The sequence below is a fragment of the Acomys minous genome (genome assembly GCF_964271855.1).
Source record: "Acomys minous genome assembly, chromosome: 3".
Taxonomy (NCBI): domain Eukaryota; kingdom Metazoa; phylum Chordata; class Mammalia; order Rodentia; family Muridae; genus Acomys; species Acomys minous.
In genome coordinates, this window is record NC_140485.1 from 56,261,016 (window position 1) to 56,283,926 (window position 22,911).

Genomic DNA, 22,911 nt, shown 5'->3' on the forward strand with positions numbered 1-22,911 from the left:
AGCTCTGATCATATGACTGCAGAGTTCACACAATTCTCTGCTACCCTATTCTCTGCCTCTATGTATCTGACACCATTATGAGGTAAATTAGAAGCCACTATTTAGTTACATTAGTTAGTATACCCCACGTTCTACAGATTGACATTTACCTCCAAACTCTAATAAGCCTGGGAAATTTGTGTGACTCAGCAACATGGAAAAAGAAGTTGTCATTAGAATACAGTATACAACAAACGAGATAGGACCACTGCTCTTTAAATTAAAAAAAATAGATTTACTTACTGTACTATTATGTATGAATGTTCTGCCTGAATGTATATATGCGTTCCATGTGTATGCCTAGTGACCATGGATGTCAGAAGAAAGCATCAGATACTCTGGAAATGGAGTTACAGATGTTATAAGCCACCATATGGGTTCTTTAACAGAACCTGGGCCCTCTGTAATAGCAGCAAATGCTCTTATGCATTGGCCATCTTTTCAGCATCTGCACTAACAATCTTGTACATAGCTGCCTGGGAAGGATTCTAGAATCCTTGTATTTAATTCCTTTTAATTTTTCCATGAAGTTTGAGATATATTTATAGTTACATTTAGAAAACTACTCAGACACATGATTTATCATTCTCTTTAATGCTCTCATCTTGGAAATCTCAACACAGAATTTTCACTTGATCACTTCCTTCCAGGGTCAGCTAGATTATTGCCTTTGCATCTGATTTCAGTGTCTGTTTTCTCATATTTCTCTATCCAGCTCATTCCAAGAGTTTTGAAGATAGAGAAATCTAGCTGATGAGGTACTTGATTGCGTTGACTAGTTCAAACTGCTCTGTTAAACCATGCTTGCTCAAAACTTGGACAGTAAATATAAATGAGCTATGAATCCCCATCAAACACAGTGGTACAATGAGCAGACTTTCAACTATATGAGAGCCCCAATGAATTAGATAAAATAATGCCTGCAGACATAAATAGGATAAATAATTTATTAGCTATATGAAGATATTTAAACTCAGCTTTCATAAAATTCAATGGAAGATCTTTGAAGACTGAAAGTCTTTGAGATATGATGGTAAATATCTAGTACCACAATCTAATAGCAATGAGATGAATACTTGTAGCAATCAAGATTATATTTTAAAGATAAACTCCACAAACACATCCATCCCAAGGAAAGACTATTTTAATCAGTACATTGATATCCTACTTAAATTCTAGAGCAATGATTTCTCAAAAACAACAGCTACATCTCTGCTTTTTATTGCTGAAAACTGTATTTAAAAGTAACATTTTAAACAAGAAGAATGTGGTATAGAAGTTCACTGATGTTTTTCTTCAAAGTTTTTCATATAATTAACTTTTAGATTAACAAAGTAATAGATTTTATCATGGAATCTTTATACATAAGAACCTTTATCATTTGCTTGCATTTGTTCCACTTAACCAATGCTATCATTTTTTTTTTGCCCTTTTTCACTTCCACTGCTTCTTTTGTTTTCTCCCATTTGTTCCCACTTGATTTGTTTCCGTATCACACACATTCCAGTAATCTCTCTATTTGTCACTTTATCTAAGATCTCTTTTATTAATGCACCTTATGTTCTAGTAAAATAATAATAGTCCAATCCAAAACAGTAGATGTCAAAAATAATGAAAAATGACATAAATGAATGAAATGGAAAGAACCATACATAGAGTTGGTCAAATAGGTGGTTCTTTAAAAAATAAGAACAAGTTAGGTAGCCCTAGCTTAACTATCCACTTGACATAAGACATTATATTTGTAGGCAGCTTGGCGTATGAATTTATATTCCTAAGCTCAACAAAATCCTTTTAGGGGAAGGAGTTAACAGGTGTGCTGGGATCATAAAAAGAACTAAAAATGGTTATTAAATATATACTGCAGGTTCATCCACGGCATAAATAATGATGATGTGTTTCATGCCATAGTGAACTCATTGTCGTGATCACAACTTCATGGCAGGATCTGTTCAAGAGCTTTAATCAGTAACACAAGACTTTTAAAAGAGTCAATGGGACAAAGAAACAATGTAACAGAGTTTGTTCTCCTTGGTCTCACTCAGGATCCTCCTGGAAAAAGAGCATTGTTTGTCATGCTTTTACTCATCTACATTGTGACAATAGTAGGTAACTTGTTCATCATGGGGGCAGTGATTGCTCGCTCCTCCTTAGGGACTGCAGTGTACTTCTTCCTTGCCTATTTGTCACTTCTGGATGCTGTTTATTCTATTACCATTTCACAGACGTTGATAGTAGACTTGCTGTGTGATAGAAAGACAATTTCCTTCCCATTTGCATAAGTCAACTCTTTGTAGAGCACATACTAGGTGGTGCTGAGGTCTTCCTTCTGGTGGTGATGGCCTATGATCATTATGTGGCCATCTATAAACCACTTCCTCCTACTGGTGGTGTCCTGGGCTGGAGGCCTTGCACATTCTGTGGCTCAATTTCTCTTTGTATACAACTTTCTCTTCTGTGGTGCAAATGTCATTGACCATTTTATCTGTGACATGTACTCATTATTAGGACTTACATGCACTGATACATACTTTATTCAGCTCACTGTGGTTGCCAATGGTGGAGCAATATATATTTTAGTTTTTATCATTCTCAAAATCTCCTATGGAATCATCTTAAGATCTCTTAAGACTCACAGTCAGGAAGGGAGGCACAAAGCCCTGTCTACCTGCAGCTGCCACATCACGGTGTTGTCCTCTTTTTTTGTTCTCTGTATTTTCATGTATGTTAGACTTGTTTACAACTTTCCTATTAATAAATCCATTATGGTTTTTATACACTAATTACTCCCATTTTGAATCCTTTAATATATGCCCTGAGAAACTCAGAGACGGAAAAAGTCTATGGGAAATCATAGCAATAAAATGACTCCTGTTGTCATAATAGATCAGTACCTTACTTAGCCAACATCAGAGGAGATTCCTTTTGCAGTAGAGGAGAGCTAACGTAGGGACCAATTTGATAATGAGACTTTGGAGAACTCAGTCCATATGGACATCTTCATCCAACTCCTCCCCCTCAGGGCTCAGAGAGCTAAGTAGAAGAGGAGGCAGGATACAGTAAGAGCCAAAGGGGTGGATGACTCCAAGGAAAATGGATTATTTCATTCTTAGGTATGCAGAAATTTTCTTTCAACATTATATATGCTAATATATTCAATGCAATTTTCTTTATAAATGTTTTATTAAGTCTTTGAGAACTGTGTTCGTTGTATTTTGTTCATATTTACCCTCTTCTTTCACTCCTTTTCAAGATCCACCCTCATTTCACATGCACACAACAATGTGTCCCCGTTCATTTATTTTCAAGCCCACTGAGTGCAATTAAGGCTGTCTACATACTCTTGTGTGTGTGGCTATCCACTGGAGCTGGTTAGCTTATTGGGGAACACAGTCTTAAAAAGCAGCAACAATGACAGCAACTACTAGCTCTCACTCTCCCCACGGCTACTAATCCTATAGATCCATCACTCCATTTGAGGCACTAATCCAATGTTTCACTCCTGCAAAAATAAAGAGCTCTCTCAACAGTGCTCCAAGAATTGGAACATAGACTAAAATACACTGAACTTGCAAGCTTCCAGCCTCTGTCCCTCTGAGATACTTGGGCAGAGAGCACCTGGCCATCACAGTAAGCCTCTGTTTTGCTAAAGTATTGGTGGGGGAAACATCTGTGACTTCTTCCTTCTTTGATCTGATTTTTAAAAAATTCCTTATCATATTCAGGTATTTCATATTGTGTAGCTCATAGAACTGTAAACATTCATCGGGATTTTTCTGTTCACGTCATAATTTCTATATCCTGTGGGGTAGTTAGCTACTCTTTCTTGCCAAGATCCAGGTCATTTATTCTCTAGAGGCTTTTCAAGGGAAGAAAGCAGCTGAAGAGTGATTAATTTCTTAATTTGCATTTGTTCCAAATGTTCTAACTGCTATCCTGTGCTGCCCTGTCTCTCCCTTCCACTGGACTGGTGATGGTGTGGCCACCACGCATGTTAAAGGAAAGATTACTTTTCTGGTAGACTGACCCAAGAGATTCTGAAAACTCAGTTCTACCCGAGCTGAGAGTGCCTCAGTTCATATTTAGCCCTTGAAATATTAATGGTTTGGTTTTGTTCTCTCCCTCTCTCTCTCTCTCTCTCTCTCTCTCTCTCTCTCTCTCTCTCTCTCTCTCTCTTCCCCCCTGCCCCCCGGTGTATGTGTGTGTGTGTGCGCATGTGTGTGTCCATCACTGCTTATAAAAGGTTTGGAATGCCTTAATTTGTTGAAATGAGAGAATGGAGACAAAAAAGGAGTTGTCTTAAGTAGAAAAGGCTTTAAAAGCACTTTTGGAATGAGAAAATGCCTGAAGAGATCTGATTGTATTGATGAAAAATCTTGTGTCTGTTTTGAAAGAGGTTGAATCTCAGACTTTTATTTGTTAGGGTAAAACATTAGTAGTTAAGTTCAGTGATGGATGTTACTGTCAATCCTTACAGCAAGGTTATAGTGGTGGAATGAAAGAAAAAAATCTACCTTCCTAAATGTAGTGTTTAATGTGTTATTTAATTTAATTTTTATATGTTCCACCCAATATAGGCTTAAAAGTTATTTCTTTAATTAGGCCAATTTTTACACATGTCTGCAAACATTATTGCCCATGAAAATATTTTCACAGAGGGCAAGAATATAGAGTAAGTATTGGAATTATATCCAGGAGTTTTGCACCTGTTTATAAACGTCTTTATAGATTTGTTTAATGCAGTAACCTTTTCTATAGATAAAGAATGATTTCTGGATCAAAGTCAAATTCAAGAAATCAATTATTGAAACAAAGACTTAAAGTTACTAAAAATATTCTTGGAATATTAATGAGCAGAGCCATGGATTAATAGTTTCATTGGTTATTTCTGAATTAAAAATATATATATATAAAACCATAAGGTGTAACAGTAAGGTTAATTGGAACGTGCATCTTATTTTGTGTTCAGTGTTATTACATGGTTATTGTTTAATTTCTACAACATCAAATAATAAGTATTGTATGTTAGTACATGCGTCACAATAGAGAAAACTCATTTATCACTCCTTTTAGGAGTATTATATTTTACATGATTTTTTAAAAGAAATATTATTTGGGCCATATTAGTTCATGTATTTTTATTATAGAATGCACTAAAATGTAGAGAACTGTATATTGTGCTCAGGGAACTTGATGTGGACTTTTATTTGTAAATCTTAATGTGATCCAAGCAAAGTTATTGTGACATACTCACAGAGACATTCTCTGCAATAATGAAGATTCCTAAAATTATTACTTTAAATTACAATTATACTTCAATAACCACAGTATTTATTAAATACACTTTCTAGAACAATGCCAATCCTTCAAGTAAAGTAGTGCATTTTATAGCAATCAATTATTTAGGTGATATGTCCTCCAATTTAAGTACTCTATCAAACTTTGTGATGCAGTTCAAGGTTAAATTCCTTGAAATGTAATATAAAATATAAAAAGAAAAAGCCGTTTGAGATGTTCAGGAGGGAGTGTAAAGGTACAGGATCATGGCTTTGAGATGTTCTTGCAGCAGAGCTATTTTGGGTTTTCATAAACAGCGTTGTAAAGATAGTCTCCACAGAATAACATCCGACTAACATAAAACAAACTTTATGCTAGTTGATGTATTTCAGATTTGTTTTCAACCAGGTGTGTGAATTTCTTAAATTAACATGCTTCTTTTTGTCATTTCTGACATCTGTTTTAAAAAATAGTATTTTTAAATAAGAAGTCTGAGCATATTAGAAACCTTGGAACTTCTGTTTGCTCTCAGGTACAGAGATTCACTTAGGTCTTGACAGCAAGCCTGGTAATTGTGGGCTCAGCAAAATCACCTACAGGGAAAAATTGTTATCAGCAAGTCAATGATGCTTCGTGGAAGAGGAGTTTATTAGATGCTGATTAAAAATCGCTTGGGAAGCTCATCTAGAAAAGGAGAATGAAGATGCTGTCCACAATAAAATGATGCTCGGCTGTGCTTACAATTTCATGGCGGGTGTTATCCTGACTACTTGTCTCTGAATCTATTCTTGATTAGTTGGGACAGATTAAATGGGACAGAACAACAATGTGACAGAATTTATCCTGCTGGGCCTCACTCAGGATCCTGCTGGGAGAAAAGCCTTATTCCTCATGTTTTTGCTCATCTACATTGTGACAATGGTGGGCAACCTGCTCATTGTGGGGACAGTGATTGCCAGCCCTTCTTTGGGCTCCCCGATGTACTTCTTTCTTGCCTGTCTGTCACTCATGGATGTTGTTTATTCCACTGCCTTCTCACCCAAGTTGATTATGGACTTAATTTGCAACATAAGAACAATTTCCCTTTCAGCTTGCATAGGCCAGCTATTTGTAGAGCACTTATTTGGTGGTGCCGAGGTCTTCCTTCTGGTATTCATGGCCTACGATCGCTATGTGGCCATCTGTAAACCCCTGCATTATATGACCATCATGAATCATCAGGTTTGCGTTCTCCTGTTGGTGGGGGCCTGTGCTGGAGGTTTTGCCCACTCTTTGGTTCAAGTTATCTTTGTTTACAACCTCCCTTTTTGTGGCCCCAATATCATTGATCACTTTATCTGTGACATGTACCCATTACTGGGACTAGCATGTACTGACACTTACCTAATTGGCCTCACTGTGGTTGCCAATGGTGGAGCAATTTGTATGGTGGTCTTTATCCTTCTCCTAGTCTCCTATGGGATCATCCTAAGATCTCTTAAGACTCATAGTGAGGAAGGGAGACGCAAAGCCCTGTCCACCTGCAGCTCCCACATCATAGTGGTAGTCCTCTTTTTCGTCCCCTGTATTTTCATGTATATTAGGCCTGTCTCTAACTTTCCTATTGATAAATCATTGACTGTAGTTTATACAGTTATTACCCCCATGTTGAATCCTTTAATATATACTCTGAGAAATTCAGAGATGAAAAATTGTATGGAAAAACTTTGGTGTAAAAGATTAACAATGGAAAGATTAAGAATGTTTTTCTTATTGAACACATACTAATTCCAAAGCTACAAACAGGCAATAAAACTCTAATAAAAGATGATACAGTATGCCCGGGGGATTCTTTAGGTGTGGTTTTCTTTATGCAAAGCTACTGAAGAGCAGAATCAATTTTTCATCAAGGTTAGAATTAATCTAATAGACAATTACCTAAAGATAAATAATAAAAGACAAATATTTTGTGTATTATGTATATATATATAATTAGCATATAACTAAGCTAATTTTGTAACTATTTTTAATTAAAATTAATTTTAAATGGGTGATAGAAATTGGATCTACTATTTCCTAAGCAGTCAACTAACTGATATTTTGATATTTATGATAGTCTACATTCATGGAGAAAATAATGAGAGTAATACCTAGATAAATTTTTTTGAAGAGGGGACTGTTTCTAATATAATTATTTGTTATTTTATCTGAATGGCAGAATTTTAATACCTGCACACTATTTCTGGATTCTTTCCAGTTCCTGGGTCAATGTCTACACATTTTTCATTTCATGTACTTTGATACTACATGATATTGTGATTAGCTAAAGATATGAATAGTTTTGGTATATGAGATCTGGCTGAAGATAACACCAGACAGAGTTCCTGATGACAAAATAGCTATTATTTGAAAAACATGTTATGCCAAGTTATGAACCTGCTTTTATTGTCCCTCAGTAGTTACCACAGATTATTTTTTATTTTTCAAATAAGAGGTAATTGTCATTATTCATGTTATTAAATAAATCAATAGAAGGAACATGATCGAAATAAAGAGCATTCTTACTAAATGTTGTAGTTCAGTTGAATATTTTAATTATAGGTTTTACTTATCCTTCTTTTCAATTTTAAAATCTTTCTCTCAATTTACAGCTGTTTTGCATCATCCATACTCCAGATACAATATGATTTTATCATCTATAATCCTAATGCCTGTTATTGAGAGGAAATTTAGTAGTAGATGAAGCAGTGTAGAATGAACATGGTGCAATAATTTTCCTTTTCTTTTCTTTTCTTATATATTACATTCTGGTTGCAGTTTCCCATTCCTCCACTCCTCTCAGAACAGCCCCCCAACCCCTCGCCCACCCTTCTCTCCCAGGTATGCTTCTCCTACATTTCCCTTCAAAAAAGATCAGGCCTTATAGGCAAATCAACCAAACATGACACGGCAAGTTACGATAATCCCTCATCTTTAAAAGTGGACAAGGCAATCCAGTAGGAGAAAAAGGATCCCAAGAGGAAGCAAAAGAGCCGGAGCCAACCACCACTTAAAGTGGCTTTGATTTATATTTCCCTGGTGGCCAAGGAAATGTCAATAGTAAGTGAGAAATGATCAGAGTGAGGGCTGAAATCAATAAAATAGAAAAAAGAGAACAATATAAAGAATCAATGAAACAAAGAGTTGGTTCTATGAGAAAATCAACAGGATAGACAAACCCTTATCCAAAATAATTAAAGATACAAAGGGAATATCCAAATTAAAAAATCAGAAACAACAGGGGGAACATGACAGCAGATATTGAGGAAATGGAAAGAAACATCAGGTGATATTAAAAACCTGTGCTATTAAAAAAATGGGAAAAGTAAAGAGAAATAGATAGTTGTCATGATAGAGACTGCTACCAACTTAATTCAAAATTAGATAGACAGCTTAAATAGACATATAACCCATAAGGAAATAGAGGCAGTCATCAAAATTCTCCCAACCAAAAAAGCAAAAAAAAGAAGGGGGAAAAAAGCCTGGGGCCAGATGGTTTTTACAGCAGAATGCTACCAGACATTCAAAGAAGAACCAACATTCCTCAAATTATTCCACAAAATGGAAAGAGAAGAAACATTGCCAAATTCATTTTATGAGGTCACAGTCACCCTAATACCCAAACCACACAAAGATTAAACAAAAAAAGAGAATTGCAGATATCAATTTCCCTCATTAACATTGATACAAAAATACTCAGTAAAATACTCTCAACTGAATTCAACAACACATCAAAAAGATCATGTCCAACTGTTCTTCACCCCAGAGACTCAGGGAAGGTTCAACATACAAAAGTCAGTCAATTTAACCCACCATATAAACAAAATGAAAAAAACCCCACAGTATCATCTCATTAGTTGTTGAGAAAGCCTTTGATCAAATCCAACACCCCTTTATGATGAAAATCTTGGAGAAATTAGGAAATAAATGGGCATACCTACACACAAGAAATTAACAGCAAGCTGATAGCCAACGTCAATTAAATGGAAAGAAACTCTAAGCAGCTCCATTAAAATCAGGAACAAGACAAAGTGTCCACTCTCTCCATAGCTACTCAATGTAGCACTTGAAGTTGTAGTAGGAGAATTAAGAGAACTGGAGGTCAAGGGGATATGGTTTGGAAAGGAAGTAGACAAACTATGGTTATTTGATGATGATATGATACTTTGTATAACTGACCGTTATTTGATGATGATATGATACTTTGTATAACTGACCCCCCCCCCCAAGATTCTACCAGGGAACTCCTACCGCTAATAAACACCTTTCGTGAATGGCTGAATATAAGAGTAACAAAAAAATAAAATTAGTAGCCTTTCTATATACAAATAACAAAAGGACTGATAAAGAAATCAGGGAAACATAGCCCTTCACAATAGCTAAAGATAACATAAAACACTTCGGGGTAACTCTAACTAAGCAAGAGAAAGACTTGTCTGACAATAACTTCAAGTATTTGAAGAAAGAAACTGAAGAAGGGAGCAGAAGATGGAAAGATCTCTCCCATGCTCGTGAATTGTTAGGATTAACAGTAAAAATGGCTATCTTACCAAAAGAAATCTACAGATTCAATGCAAGTCTCATCAACATTTCAACAAAATTCTATAGACCTATACTCAACCTCACATGGAAAAACAAAAAACCCAGTATAGCTAAAAAAGAAAAAAAAAAACAATTCCATACACTAAAGGTGCTTCCTCTGGAGTATCACTATTCCTGATTTTAAGCTGTATTCTAGAGCTAGAGTGGAAAAAACACATGGAATTGGCATAAAAACAGACAGGTTGATCAATGGAATTGAATGGAAGTCAAAGACACAAATCCACACACCTACAGACACCTGGTTTTTGATAAAGAAGTCAGAAATATACTGTGGGGGGGGGAAGCATCTTCCATAAATGGTGCCTACATAACTAGATGTGTGCTTGTAGAAGAATGCAAATAGATCCATATATATCACCCTGCATGAAACTCAAGTCCCTCAAGTGGATCAAAGACCTCAACATAAAAGCAGATACACTGAACCTGATAGGACCCCTCCCCCCCCCCCACCGCAGCAACAACAACAGCAAACTACAAAATTCCAGTGCATCCGTTCTCAATGATCACAAATAGCGGGTAATGTAAACTCCTGTGCTTACTTACCTAGCCAAGGTCCCCTGATACGGTCATGAAGAATTCAATCAGGTAGGTTGGGAGGAGCCAGAGAAAAAGTGAGGCTGTGGCAACTTCACTGATAGCAATCAAAACTTTTATACCTTTATCAGAAACAAAAATGTAACGGCAACTTTCAGGATCAATATAGTTGTAGTTGCAGCACACAATGAATCTTTGAAAGTCACACAGGGTATACAAGATTAACATCTAAAATCAATTGTCCTATCAAGCTTCCAATGGTTCCTTGACTTCTGAGGGAACACACAGTGAAACACAAGGTGGCCTGAGCCCTTGACTGCCTGAGGGCGTGCATCAGTCTCTCAGTAACTGGAAGGCACATTATGCCTAGGAGCCACTGACTCTAACCTGAAAAACACATGCCTCTCAAGACAGATAGGCCAGGCTCACTTCATGATTCCCTGCAAAGAAGAAGGTGAATCAAAGAAAAATTGTGCCATGTACTAAGTGGGCCATAACTTGAATTTTTTCTTAGTTATTAGATGCATGTCATTTTGGACATAGAATCCCTCTCAGCTGTGATGTAATTTCCTTTCTTTCCAGAGCACATATGACTAATTCAATTAATGTAGAAACTATGTGTTTTTACTGCTATCATTATTCTTTTACAGTTTAATTAATATAAGGTATTTACTACATAAACTAGGAATTTCATCCATTTAAAAAGTAACATGATGTTATTTTCTTATTTTAGGCTTGCTTCTTGTGTCCATTTGCTTGAAATATCTTTTTCCAGCCTTTTACCCAGAGGTAATGTCTGTCCTTGTGGCTGAGATGTGTTTCTTGAATGCAGAAGAATGTTGGATCTTGCTTATCCATTCAGCTAGTCTATGTCTGTTTACTGGAGAATTGAAACTATTGACGTTGAGAGATATTAATGACCAGTGACTGTTAAGTCCCTTGATTTTTATGTTAGTTACAGTAGAGATTTTGTGTTGTTGTGTTTTTGTGGCGGTGTGGTTATCTATTTCCCGTGTAATGTTGGTTGGAGCTTGTTCCTTTGGGTGGAATTTTCCTTCTAGTAACTTCTATAAAGCCAGATTTGTGGGTAGGTACTGTTTTTACTTGTTTTTGTCATGGAATATCTTGTTTTCTCCATTAATGGTTATTGATAATTTTGCTGGGTATAGTAAGTCTGGCCAGGCATCTATGGTCTCTTAGGGTTTGCAGGACCTCTGTCCAGGCCCTTCTGGCTTTTATGGTCTCTGCTGAGAAGTCAGGTATACTTCTGATACATTTGCCATTATATGTTACTTGGCCCTTTTCTCTTGCCACCTTTAATAATTTTTCTTTGTTCTGTATATTTTGTGTTTTGATTATTATGTTATGGGCAGTTTTTCTTTTCTGGTCTATTCTATTTGGTGTTCTGTAGGTCTCTTGTATTTTTATAACATCTCCTTCTTTAAATTGGGGAAATTTTCTTCTATGCTTTTGGTAAAAATATTTTCTGGGCCTTGGAGTCGGGTGTCTTCTCTTTCCTCTGTGCTTATTATCCTCAGGTTTCTTCTTTTCATTGTGTCCTTGATTTCTTGGGTGTTTTGTGTCAGGAATTTTTTAGATATAGCCTCTTTTGATGGTTGCTACAAGATCTACAATTGTATCTTCTGGTTCAGAGATTCGTTCCTCCATCTCTTGGATTCAGTTAGAGAAGCTGACCTCTCTGTTAATTGCTTTCTTCTCTAAGCTCTCTCATTCCTGTTTTTTTTTTCTGTCTGTGCCTTTATCATTGTTCCATTTTCTTTTTTTTTTAATATATTTTTTTAATTTATTCATATTACATCTCAATTGTTATCCCATCCCTTGTATCCTCCCATTCCTCCCTCCCTCCCATTTTCCCCTTACTCCCCTCCCCTATGACTGTGACTAAGGGGAACTTCCTCCCCCTTTATATGCTCATAGGGTATCATGTCTCTTCTTGGTAGCCTGCTATCCTTCCTCTCATTGTTTCCATATTCATCTTCAGATCTTGAACTGTTTTGTTGATTTCCTTCATCTGGTTGTTTGTATTTTCCTGAATTTCTTCCATTTCCTCTCTGTAGGCTTCTTTTACGTCTTGCACCTGTTTGGCTGCATCTCCTTGCATTTGTTTACAGGTTTTATTCATTTCCTCCATTATCATCTTCATTGTTAAGGATTTGAGGTCATTTTCTTGTATTTCAATTGTGTTTGAGTTCTCTGGGTTGCTTTCTTTGGGATATCTGGGATCTGGAGATGCCATATTGTTTTGGGTTTTGTTGTTCATGTTTTTACACTAGCCTTTAGTTGTCTTGCTGTCTCTGATGTTGGGAGGTATCTTCTGATGTCCTTCAGTGGTCATTGAGAGCATTTTGTTGGTGAGCGATTATAGGTCAAGCGCCTTTGCCTGTGGTGATCAGGGAACTCTTCCCTGAGACAGACAGGTGACCTGGTTTTGGCTCCTAGAGACTTTGCTCCACACACTGGGCTCCCCACTGGGTCAGCCGAGATGGGTGCTGGTGCTCTGCAGCTCCAGTATCGGTTTGAGGTATTGTACGTAGAGCCGGTTATCCTGTCTTTGGCTGGGCTATGAATACCCTGCCCTTGTGCCCTGGGGCTTTGGGCCCTAGGCTCAGATCACCCTAGAGTACCTGAACCCCTGTTGGCTTCTAGCAGTTGTTTTGGTTTCTCCTCCAACCTTGTAGTGGGGCCTAGGTTCTGCCTGCCAGGGAGAGAGCAGCTACTGCCCTCTGATTGTTGTTGGTTGGCTAGATTTCTGCCCTATCCCCTCCAGCCTTCCCAGCCTCTCCCAAGAGCATGTGAGTCCCTGATAGGCTGTGGAGCCTGGCTAGGCTAGGAGCATTGTGACCAATTGTGCCAGGATTGTCCTCTGGGGCACCTGGGCATCTAGGCTCCTGCCTGGCCCCGCTCAGACAGCTGCTGCAATCTGTGGCTCCAGGTAGTGTCTCTGATCTCAAACTGTACTGCTGTGGCTGGGCCACGTGCCCACAGCCATCTGGGACCCCATGTGGCACCTGGGCTTTCTGTTGACTGCTTTAGTGCTGGTCTGAAGACAGATCCACCCATTTTTCTGAGATTTCCCTAGGCCAGGAGCTCTGATGCTTCACTGATGGTATTTCAGTCCCAAATACAGAGCTCACACTGCCACGAAAGGAAACAGCTCACAGCTCACAGCTCGCAGACAGGCTCTGGCCCAGGCTCTGGCCCAGGCTCTGGGGACTAGGCTGCCATCATCTGTGGGAAGCTGGATGACTGTAGGTCAGACCCACCCATGGTCCACACTGTGTGAATCTCTCTTACCCAGTGATTCCCAGATCCCATGATCCATGGCTCCTGGTGGTGTCTGTGGTCTCCTCCCTGCAGATCAGACACTATGTGTCTTTGTCGCCGCCATCTTGGAATCCAGAAAATATCTTTTTCATCAACAGGAATAATTTGTTGCTGATGTGACAAGTCTAGACTCAGATATGTCTTTTTATTTTTCTATTTATACTTAAATTTCAGCATCCTACAATGTTTGAAAATACTGGATGTATTTCTCTTCATTGCTTTTTGAATATTAAAATTAAGTTTTATTTATTAAAACCTTTATTTTTATTTTTGAGATAATATATTTTATTCTGTGATGTTCTTTTACTAATTGCTTGCTTGATTTTGTTTCTTTTATATATTAATTTATTTTAATTTTACATTATATCTTTAATCCATCTTTATTCTGCTTTTGCTTATTGTATTAGTTTTATGTCTGATTTTTTCAACTACTAAGTAGTTGTAAAAGCTAGTTATTGCAGCTCATTTATTTCATAATCTGTTCTTTCCCTTCATGTGCCTTATTTATTTCTCTTTCTATTATCCTGTAACACCACTTATTTGTAGAGTCCTAATTGTATTCTCTAAAAGTTCTTGAATAACATAAGTTATTATCTCTATTTTCTTATTTCCAGAATGAACAAGCACTATTTAAATTTTTATATGAAGTCACTGCTGTCATTTCAAATAATTTGTTTGACCAGTGAGATAAAAATATATGAAGGATACATGGAAGAAAGAAACAATATGACTGAATTTATTCTTTTGGGCCTCACTCAGAGTCCTGAAGGCCAGAAAATATTATTTGTTGTGTTCTTGGTCATCTACGTTGTGACTATGGCAGGCAATCTACCCATCGCTGTGAGTGTTGTGGTCAGCCCAAATTTAGATGCACCCATGTACTTCTTTCTTGGCTACTTATCACTTATGGGTGCTGTTTATTCAACCACAGTTACACCAAATATGATCATAGACTTACTCTATGAAAAGAAAACTATTTCCTTCCAAGCTTGTATGTCCCAGCTATTCATAGGATGCTTGCTTGGTGGTGCTGAGATCTTAGTCTTGGTAGTCATGGCCTATGACCCGTATGTGGCCATCTGCAAACCCTTGCATTATCTGACCATCATGAAGTTTGTCCTGCCTTTGTTGTTGGCCTGGATTGGAGGTTTTGTGTATGCTGTAGTCCAACTTCTCTTTGTGTACAACCTTCCTTTCTGTGGTCCTAACGTCATTGGCCACTTCATCTGTGACATGTACCCCTTATTAAAGTTGGCCTGCACAGACACCTATGTTTTCAGCCTCACAGTTGTTGCCAATGATAGGGCCATCTGTGTGGTCATCTTTATGCTGTTGCTAATTTCCTATGGGGTCATTCTTCACTCCCTGAGGAGTCTCAGTCAGGAAGGGAAGCGTAAAGCCTTTTCCACCTGTGCCTCCCACACCACTGTTGGATTTCTCTTCTTTGTCCCCTGCATTTTTATGTATGTGCGAGCTCCTTCTACTTCACCCACTGATAAGTCATTGGCTGTATTTTACACTGTTATCACCCCCCATGTTAAATCCCTTCATTTATGCTCTGAGAAATGCAGAGATGAAAAATGCCATGAAGAAACTTCAGACACGTAAAAGGAATGCAGTTAAAGAGAAAGGGGTCATAAGATATGGCTGCTAAGAAGGGGAGCCAATCTTCTCTAGGGACTTGTCACCCTGACAGAATATCCAATACACAATATAGAAATCCACAGGAAAGCCAGAAGATTATTTCATTACACTAAGTTTTTCCTCAGTGTTAATAACTAAGCACAATGAAAACAATTAGTATGTGAATTCTTTCAATGAAGAACATGCATTTTTAAGATTTTCAGGATTTGTAAAAAAAAAATACATATCAAATCTGGGCAACAAAATTAGTTTTACACAGACTAAAGATTTATGTGCCATACTTAGTATTGTACATTTGTTTCACTTAATGGAAATTTTTTGTGTATTTCTTAAATACATTTGATTTTGAGTGCTAAGAAAGCTTATTATAATGTGGCTCATTTTTTACCTCACAATATTGATAGCATATTAATTTTTAAAATATAAAGTTTATTTTGTATTTGAAAGAGGCTTTATTATGTAAGCATGCTATAATTTCTTGGCATACTTTTATTAAATAGAAATAATATTGCAGTTTTTAAAAAGATTTATTTATTATGTATACAGTTTGCCTGCATGTATGCCTACATGCCAGAAGAGGGCACCAGATCTCATTTACAGGGTTGTGAACCACAATGTAATTGCTGGGAAATTAACTTGGGACCTCTGGAAGAGCAGCCAGTGCTCTTAACATTACAGTTTAATATTAATGATACAGAGGCATATACAAAGGTTCATACAAAAAAAAACCAAACAAACAATGAAGATATATATAAACATAATCAAATCTGATTTTCATGATTGGAAAAATCATATTAATTCATCTGGTGGCCACTGTCTTCGAAGATGTATTTTCACAGTAGTGTAAACAACACATTCAAATTCTTAGTTTAGAACCTGATGACTTACTGTTTTTCTATGTCCGTTTCCTTAACAGCTCACGGCACATTGAAAGAGAACAGCTTCTGCCTTCCATATGTAAAAATAATGTAACCCATAGTCCACGAGGTACAGCAATACAGTGCAGAGTCTAACAGTAGGTGTGTTAGAAAATACTATAGGCTAGAAATATGTTTGGAAAATATAGTCTAGAGAAATAAAGTAGTAGATTTGTTCAGATTCTTCCTAGTACCATGCTGCAGTGGGAGGAGTTGGAGGAGTGGAAAGCCATGATCTGAATATATTGTATATGTAAATAAAGAGATATAAAGTAGATGCCCATTCTACATCTGACAACTCTTTTGTGTGTGGTTATTGAGATTTACAGAGAGTTTTAAATTCCCCACTCACTCGGAATGCCTCATTGATTGAATTTGCACATTGATCATCCTTGTATAAAGTGTATCTGGTCTTCTCTATCCCATGAGATTCTATAGTCTCATGTCTCCAGAGCTGACCCTCTGGGACTGGATAATTTACATGGGAGGTCTTCCCTGAATGAAACTGAATTTTCCTTTCTCGGCAGCTATTGACCAGTTGCAGCTCTCCATCTGGAGTGTGAGGGACTTTGTTGAATTTTCCCCATCAGTGCTGGCATGAGAACCAGTTTGTCATTATGTAGGTTTTATTCAGACAACCATAGAGTTTATTTTTCATGGGTGCATAGTCCTCCTCATGTCTAGAGAACGTATCTAGAGACATGCATCTTGTTCCTATGACTCTTTTTTTCCCCACTTTTATTATTTGCTTTTCATTAGTTGAAATACGAGAAGGGTTCAGCATCACACGGATTCTGTGTCCAATGGCCTTCACAGGAAGGTTGGTTCGGAATTTGGCACGAACCATGCCACTGTTTCCATGGGCCCGAGTTACTTTTCCCCAGATCACTCTGGTTTTGTTTGGTTTGCCTCCAGGAGTCACTATGTTATTTTTTGCTTTATACACATAAGCACATCTCTTGCCTAAGTAGAATTCAGTTTCATCCCAGGCATAAACACCTTCAGTTTTAAGAAGAGCTGTGTGCTCCCTTTGGTTCCAGAGACCTCGTTTGTAGCCAGCAAAAATGGCTTTGCACCACAGCCTTCCAGACATAGTCATGTTTTAGAAGTCCTGTTCCCAGCAGGCCTGCACAGGCACCAAGATGGCGGAAAGACCCTATGACTCTTTTTAAGATGTATTTATTTATTTATTTATTTGAGGGGACCAGATCTCATTATCGTTGGTTCTGAGCCATTATGTGCTTGCTGGGAATTGAACTCAGGTCCTTTAGAAAAGCAGACAGTGCTCTTAACCTCTGAGCCATCTCTCCAGCCTGGTCTTATGGCTCTTATATTTCTGATTCATCTTTTATGAATTCTTTGAGCCTTAGATGTAGGAGTTTGCATTGCACATCTATCAGCAGGGGTTGGTATGCTGAAGTGAGATGCTTATGCAACACTGAAGGTTCACAAATTTTTCTAGTTGTCTCTACCTGGTGCAAAAAAAAGCCTCAAGGAGTAAGAGCTACACTAATATGAGGGTATATGGTTAAGTACTTAGAATATAGTTAGAGATTGCCGTAGTTTAGGAAAATGTTAGTTCTCTTTTAGAGTCTGTCCCTTACTAGCCATGGGGAAGTGAGCAGGGTTTACAATACCAGGGATTAACTCCTCCCATTGATCAGGCCTTAATTCCAATTAGATAGCTATAGCAGAGTCCTTCCTCAGAGAGGAGGCATCTCGGTCAGTTACTAGCTCAGTTCTTCCAGGTTCTCTGTCTGAAGGGTGTAATGTCATAGGCAAAAGTGTATTACCTTCACTGAAAACAAGGAAATTCTGAAATTTATGGACAAATGGTTAGAACTAGAAATGATCATAATGAGTGAGTTAACCCAGAAGCAGAAAGACTCACATGATATATATTCATTTATAATTGGGCACTAGCCCAAAAGGCACGTCCCACAAAAGTCTTCACTTACCAGGAGATTGGGATAGGTGTGAGGACATCCTACTGAGACTCTAGATAAGAGAAATATAGGAGATGGGGAAATAGAAGGACACAGAGGGTCCTAGAAACCTACAAGAAAACATCATGATGGATGAATTGGGGCCCAGGAGGGTCTGCTCAAACTATTGCACTAACCAAGGACAATACAATAGTAAACATCGAACCCCTACTCTGATCTATCCAATGGACAGGACATTCTCCACAGTTATGTGGAGAACGGGGACTGACTTTGACATGAACTCTGGTGCTCCATATTTGACCACCTCCCTTTGGTGGAGAGGCCTGGTGGCACTCAAAGAAAGAATAAGCAGGCTACCAAGATGAGACTTGATAGCCTATGACCCTATGTTGGGGAGGAGGTCCCCCTTGGTCATAGACCTAGGGGAGGGGAATAGGGTGAAAGCGGGAGGGAGAGAGGAACGGGAGGATACAAGTGATGGGATAACAACTGAGTTGTAATCTGAATAAATTAATAAAATTAAAATAAAACATTTTTTTAAAGTGTATTACCTTCAAGTTCTGGAAGCATCTAAAGACAATGGCAATAAATCATGTTATTTTAAAAATATTTCTTTCACTTATTTTGTTGCGATTTTTTTTTGGAATGTGTATATGATCTTTCCTACATTTGACTAATTATCATGGATTTCTAATCTGCCATTAAATCTAAATGTTGACTTCATTTCAACTAGTATATTTTTTAGTATTTATTTAAACTTAAATTTTAATTTAATATCTACCTAGTGATTTACACATTCCTATAGTTTAACTTAACATTTATTTATTTATTTTTACCATAATACAAAAAAAGGCATTATTCTAATTAGTCCCAGACTGCTCACAAATACACTGCCTCTCATGGTACAATACAAAGACTATGTGCAGATATTCTCTGATGACTTCTGCTAAGAAAGCAGCTGATACTCATGACACAGGTGGGAAGGTGACAACCTCTGAAGTTTCTCTATAACAACTATTCTATTAAAGTCATTAAATTCACTTTTAAATGGGTCTTTTCTTATTATCTGCACTATGTATGTATTTTCCTTACTCTTGTCTTTCAGTCAAGATTTTGTCTTTCACATTTTAATTTTATTTTATTTTTACTTGAATGGCAGATCTGGTATATAAAAAAAGTTGTACAGACAGGTCAGTCCGTGTTGTTTACAGAGTCCACTTCTTTGCAGACAATGAATTTATTTTGTTGTCTCTTAGGACAACAACAGCTACATCGGCTATTCAATCTTTCATTTTGTAAAGGCTTTGACTGCCTTTCACTAGCTCCCCTTGGTGTTCTTCTTTTGACATTGTGTAACTGAGAAATGTTCCAAGATAAAGGCATAACAATGGAAACCTTTCAGGCACTGTACATGCGCTGAAAAACAGTTGTGTTTTCCTTGTGTTCAGTTTGCTATTTAATTCATAGTATATTGAAATGAAGTACATAGAAATAATTGACACCATGAATACCCTTACAACTTCCTCTGACAAAGACTCAGATCTTAACGAAAGCCTACAGTCTAACAGTGCAGAACTGACACTATGAAATAGTACAGTTTCATTGTATTACTAAGAAGTCGGATCCTATCTCTTGGCAGCACCTCTTTCCTCTAGGGACTTGACCAGGGAAGAAACCTGTTTTGAAGAGCTTGCTGAATTTGAATTTGTTCCAAATATTTGAACAAATAAATCTACTATGGCCATGCAGTAGTGATGATGTAAAATCCATGGGCTGTGTCTGCATATATAAATTGAGAAACTGTTCTTCAGGTAGAATAGCCCAAGGGCGTTTTGAGAACCCCATTCCGTCCGACATAGAAGATGCTTTAGTTGGAATTCAGTCCTCAGACTAGCATGCTCTGTTGTTATGCCTATGCTGTTCCCAGAAGTTTGTGTAAGGTTTGGATTTCCTGGGTGAAATGGTACAGAAATACAAATAGGTATTTTAACTAGGAAAGCAGAAAATTATTTCCTAGGAAGATGATACTTGAAATTAAACTGAAGCTTAGCTTGGTAATTAGAAAGAGTAACAGTTAGGTAGTTAAATGTAAACACATCAATCATAAGTCTTCATGGCAGCATCATTTTAGTTGTTTCACAAGAAATTATCATGAGAAAAAATTGTGTCATTTTTTTAAGTGTTGTTAAGTTTTGTGGTTATTTATTTGAGATACCAAATAATTGTGCAGGTCATGTTGATTTGCACTAACAGATTAAGTTTTGCACAACAATGAAAATAGATATCTTTATTTCTCCATGAAGTTTTTGTTTTCTACCAGGTAAGAATTTGTATCTATAGTTATGTAGTGACTGTTGTTTGCAAATGATTTTAAATTATAGACATTCACTAAGTGGTTTTGTATCTCTCTGGAAGAATGAGTGAGTGGGAATCTGGTGTCGAAATATTTGAAACAATGATCAATTGTGGTTATTTCTAGACCTATACAGAAGTTATTCATGTATTTTATTATCTCACCATAGCTACGAAAGATATCTGACTTCCTGAATGAAAGAAACATTAATTTTCTAGACCTATGGAAAGTCTCAAGATACACATTTGCAAAACATCTGAGAATGGATACTAGATGAAAATTTCTGTAATATCTTGAAATACAATGAATGGCTAAAATATCATATATTCTTCCTAGGGCAAATGAATTCAATAACAAATTTACAAAAATAGAGAAATTATTAGAAAATACAGGAGTCTGTTTTAATATTATATTAGACAGCTACTTATTTTCTGTATTGGAAACAACAAAGCATATATGTTAAACATAACAAACTAATCAGTTTCATACCTTATATTTTTCCTTATAAGAGATTGTATTTTGCATGAAATACTTACATGTGATTTGTTTTACATACATGAAGTAGAAAATATATACATCTTAACAATCATGCTACAATATAAAAGAATAAATCTCTACTGTGCCCTTGAAGATTATGTGAGGTTTCATAAATAATCTGCCCATGTGTGCTAAACTATATTCAGAGACTAACTCATGCTTAGGATAGTAACTAAATACTGCCAACTAAACAGATACTTATAATTACTATTATGAAATACTAGTGTCGTATATTGTGATTATATATTTTATTTTGAGAAAACATATCATTTTTCTTTAATATTTGAGATTATAACATGATTATATTTTCCTTCCCCTTTCTCTTCTCCATGCTCCTCCTTACTCTTTGACAATGACATATTGTTAATAAGCTGTGTTAATTTTTTAAAAGACACTAGACATTAATTTCAAAGCATGTTGAGACTAATCTTCAATTTTTGTTACAAAATATTTGATAATTGACAGAGCAAATTATAGTTCTAATTCTAATGTTACTCTGCTATGCAAATAATTAAATAATAATCATATATAATTAAATAGTAACCATGTTGGTTGGTAGAACTTCCGTCTTATCAAAAGTAGAACTAAGAGTTGAGGAGAAATAAACATACACAAAATAGCCTGTAACTCAGGGAGACCTGGAAATGATCATCTTACAGCTTTATGTCCTACAACAGGTGTGCTGTGTCAGTCTGCTTCCTCGAGCCTGGATCTCCCGAGTGAGGTGAAGCCGTCATGTGAATGCCTTGGAGAAAGTGCATCATGACTGCGATTGCCACATGGTGAAATGTCAGATTCTTTCTGGTTCCCATTTTATTTTCATCTTACCTTAGGAATTATTTTTCCTATTTTGTTTCTAATCTTCCTTGAGTTAGGCTTATCACTCTAGGCTACGATTTGCATGGTTTTTATGCATGTGTATGTGTGTGTGTGTGTGTGTGTGTGTGTGTGTGTGTGTGTGTGTTTGTGTCTGTGCATGTTAGTGTGCACATCTCTCTTTTCACATCTCTCTCCTAGTATTTGTGTGTGGAGTCCACTTATTTGCTCCTATTTAAAACAGGTAAATATTATACTTTCTTATAAGGCAGACCAGACATTTGTTGGCTGCTTTTGCATACAAGACTTATTGTGGTTGAAGGTTTTGGTTATCCAGTATTTTGAGATTTAATGAGTTAGTCAAAGACCAGACATCCTTTGAGATATGAATGATTGGCCACCTAATACATAATCGTGAGGTAATTAAATAAGATATTAATTTTTTGTATATGTGTGTCCTATACATCTGTCTATGGAAACAACTCTATCAATTCAAAGAACTGACTCTATGTCTACTTACATATATTTGTGGATAACTGCCATCACTAAGAAGTAGGTTTGTTGGAAGCAAAAACTCTTTCTTTGTTTATTGTGCCTGAATTCTCTGCCAATTTATACGATTTAGAGTCAGAGACGTTAAGTGTAATGTTTCAAATGAAGTCATCTGAGGAACATGACATGTCTAAGGGAAAGTCTATCATACTTGTTGATTGGGGGCCAGAATATATTCTACTAAATGTTTCCTGCACTTCCGCTAGTATAGAACACTAAGATCAGGATGTGCTTAAAAACAAAATCAATTCATGGGTTTTTTTTTTCGTAATATCATTACAGATTCTATCTTCTTGAACTTCCCACGGACAAACAATCCACATATACTTAA

General features: G+C 36.8%; 2 protein-coding genes and 1 pseudogene across 3 annotated transcripts; 2 read left to right on the plus strand and 1 right to left on the minus strand.

Moving 5' to 3' along the window:
• Positions 1–6,126: 6,126 nt before the first annotated feature.
• Positions 6,127–7,083, plus strand: LOC311593777 (olfactory receptor 4A5-like; the record flags this gene model as incomplete). Its single annotated transcript, XM_084775199.1, has 1 exon — positions 6,127–7,083. The coding sequence occupies one exon, from the start codon at positions 6,127–6,129 to the stop codon at positions 7,081–7,083; it is 957 nt and encodes a 318-aa protein (XP_084631325.1).
• Positions 7,084–14,523: 7,440 nt separating this feature from the next.
• On the plus strand, positions 14,524–15,469 carry LOC311593778 (olfactory receptor 4A15-like; annotated as a pseudogene). The gene has a single exon. The product of its transcript is annotated as an olfactory receptor 4A15-like (transcript).
• A 1,493-nt stretch (positions 15,470–16,962) lies between these two features.
• On the minus strand, positions 16,963–17,513 carry LOC311593779 (large ribosomal subunit protein eL33-like; the record flags this gene model as incomplete). Its single annotated transcript, XM_084775200.1, has 1 exon — positions 16,963–17,513. The coding sequence occupies exon 1, from the start codon at positions 17,473–17,475 to the stop codon at positions 16,963–16,965; it is 513 nt and encodes a 170-aa protein (XP_084631326.1). The 5' UTR covers positions 17,476–17,513.
• Positions 17,514–22,911: the final 5,398 nt, after the last annotated feature.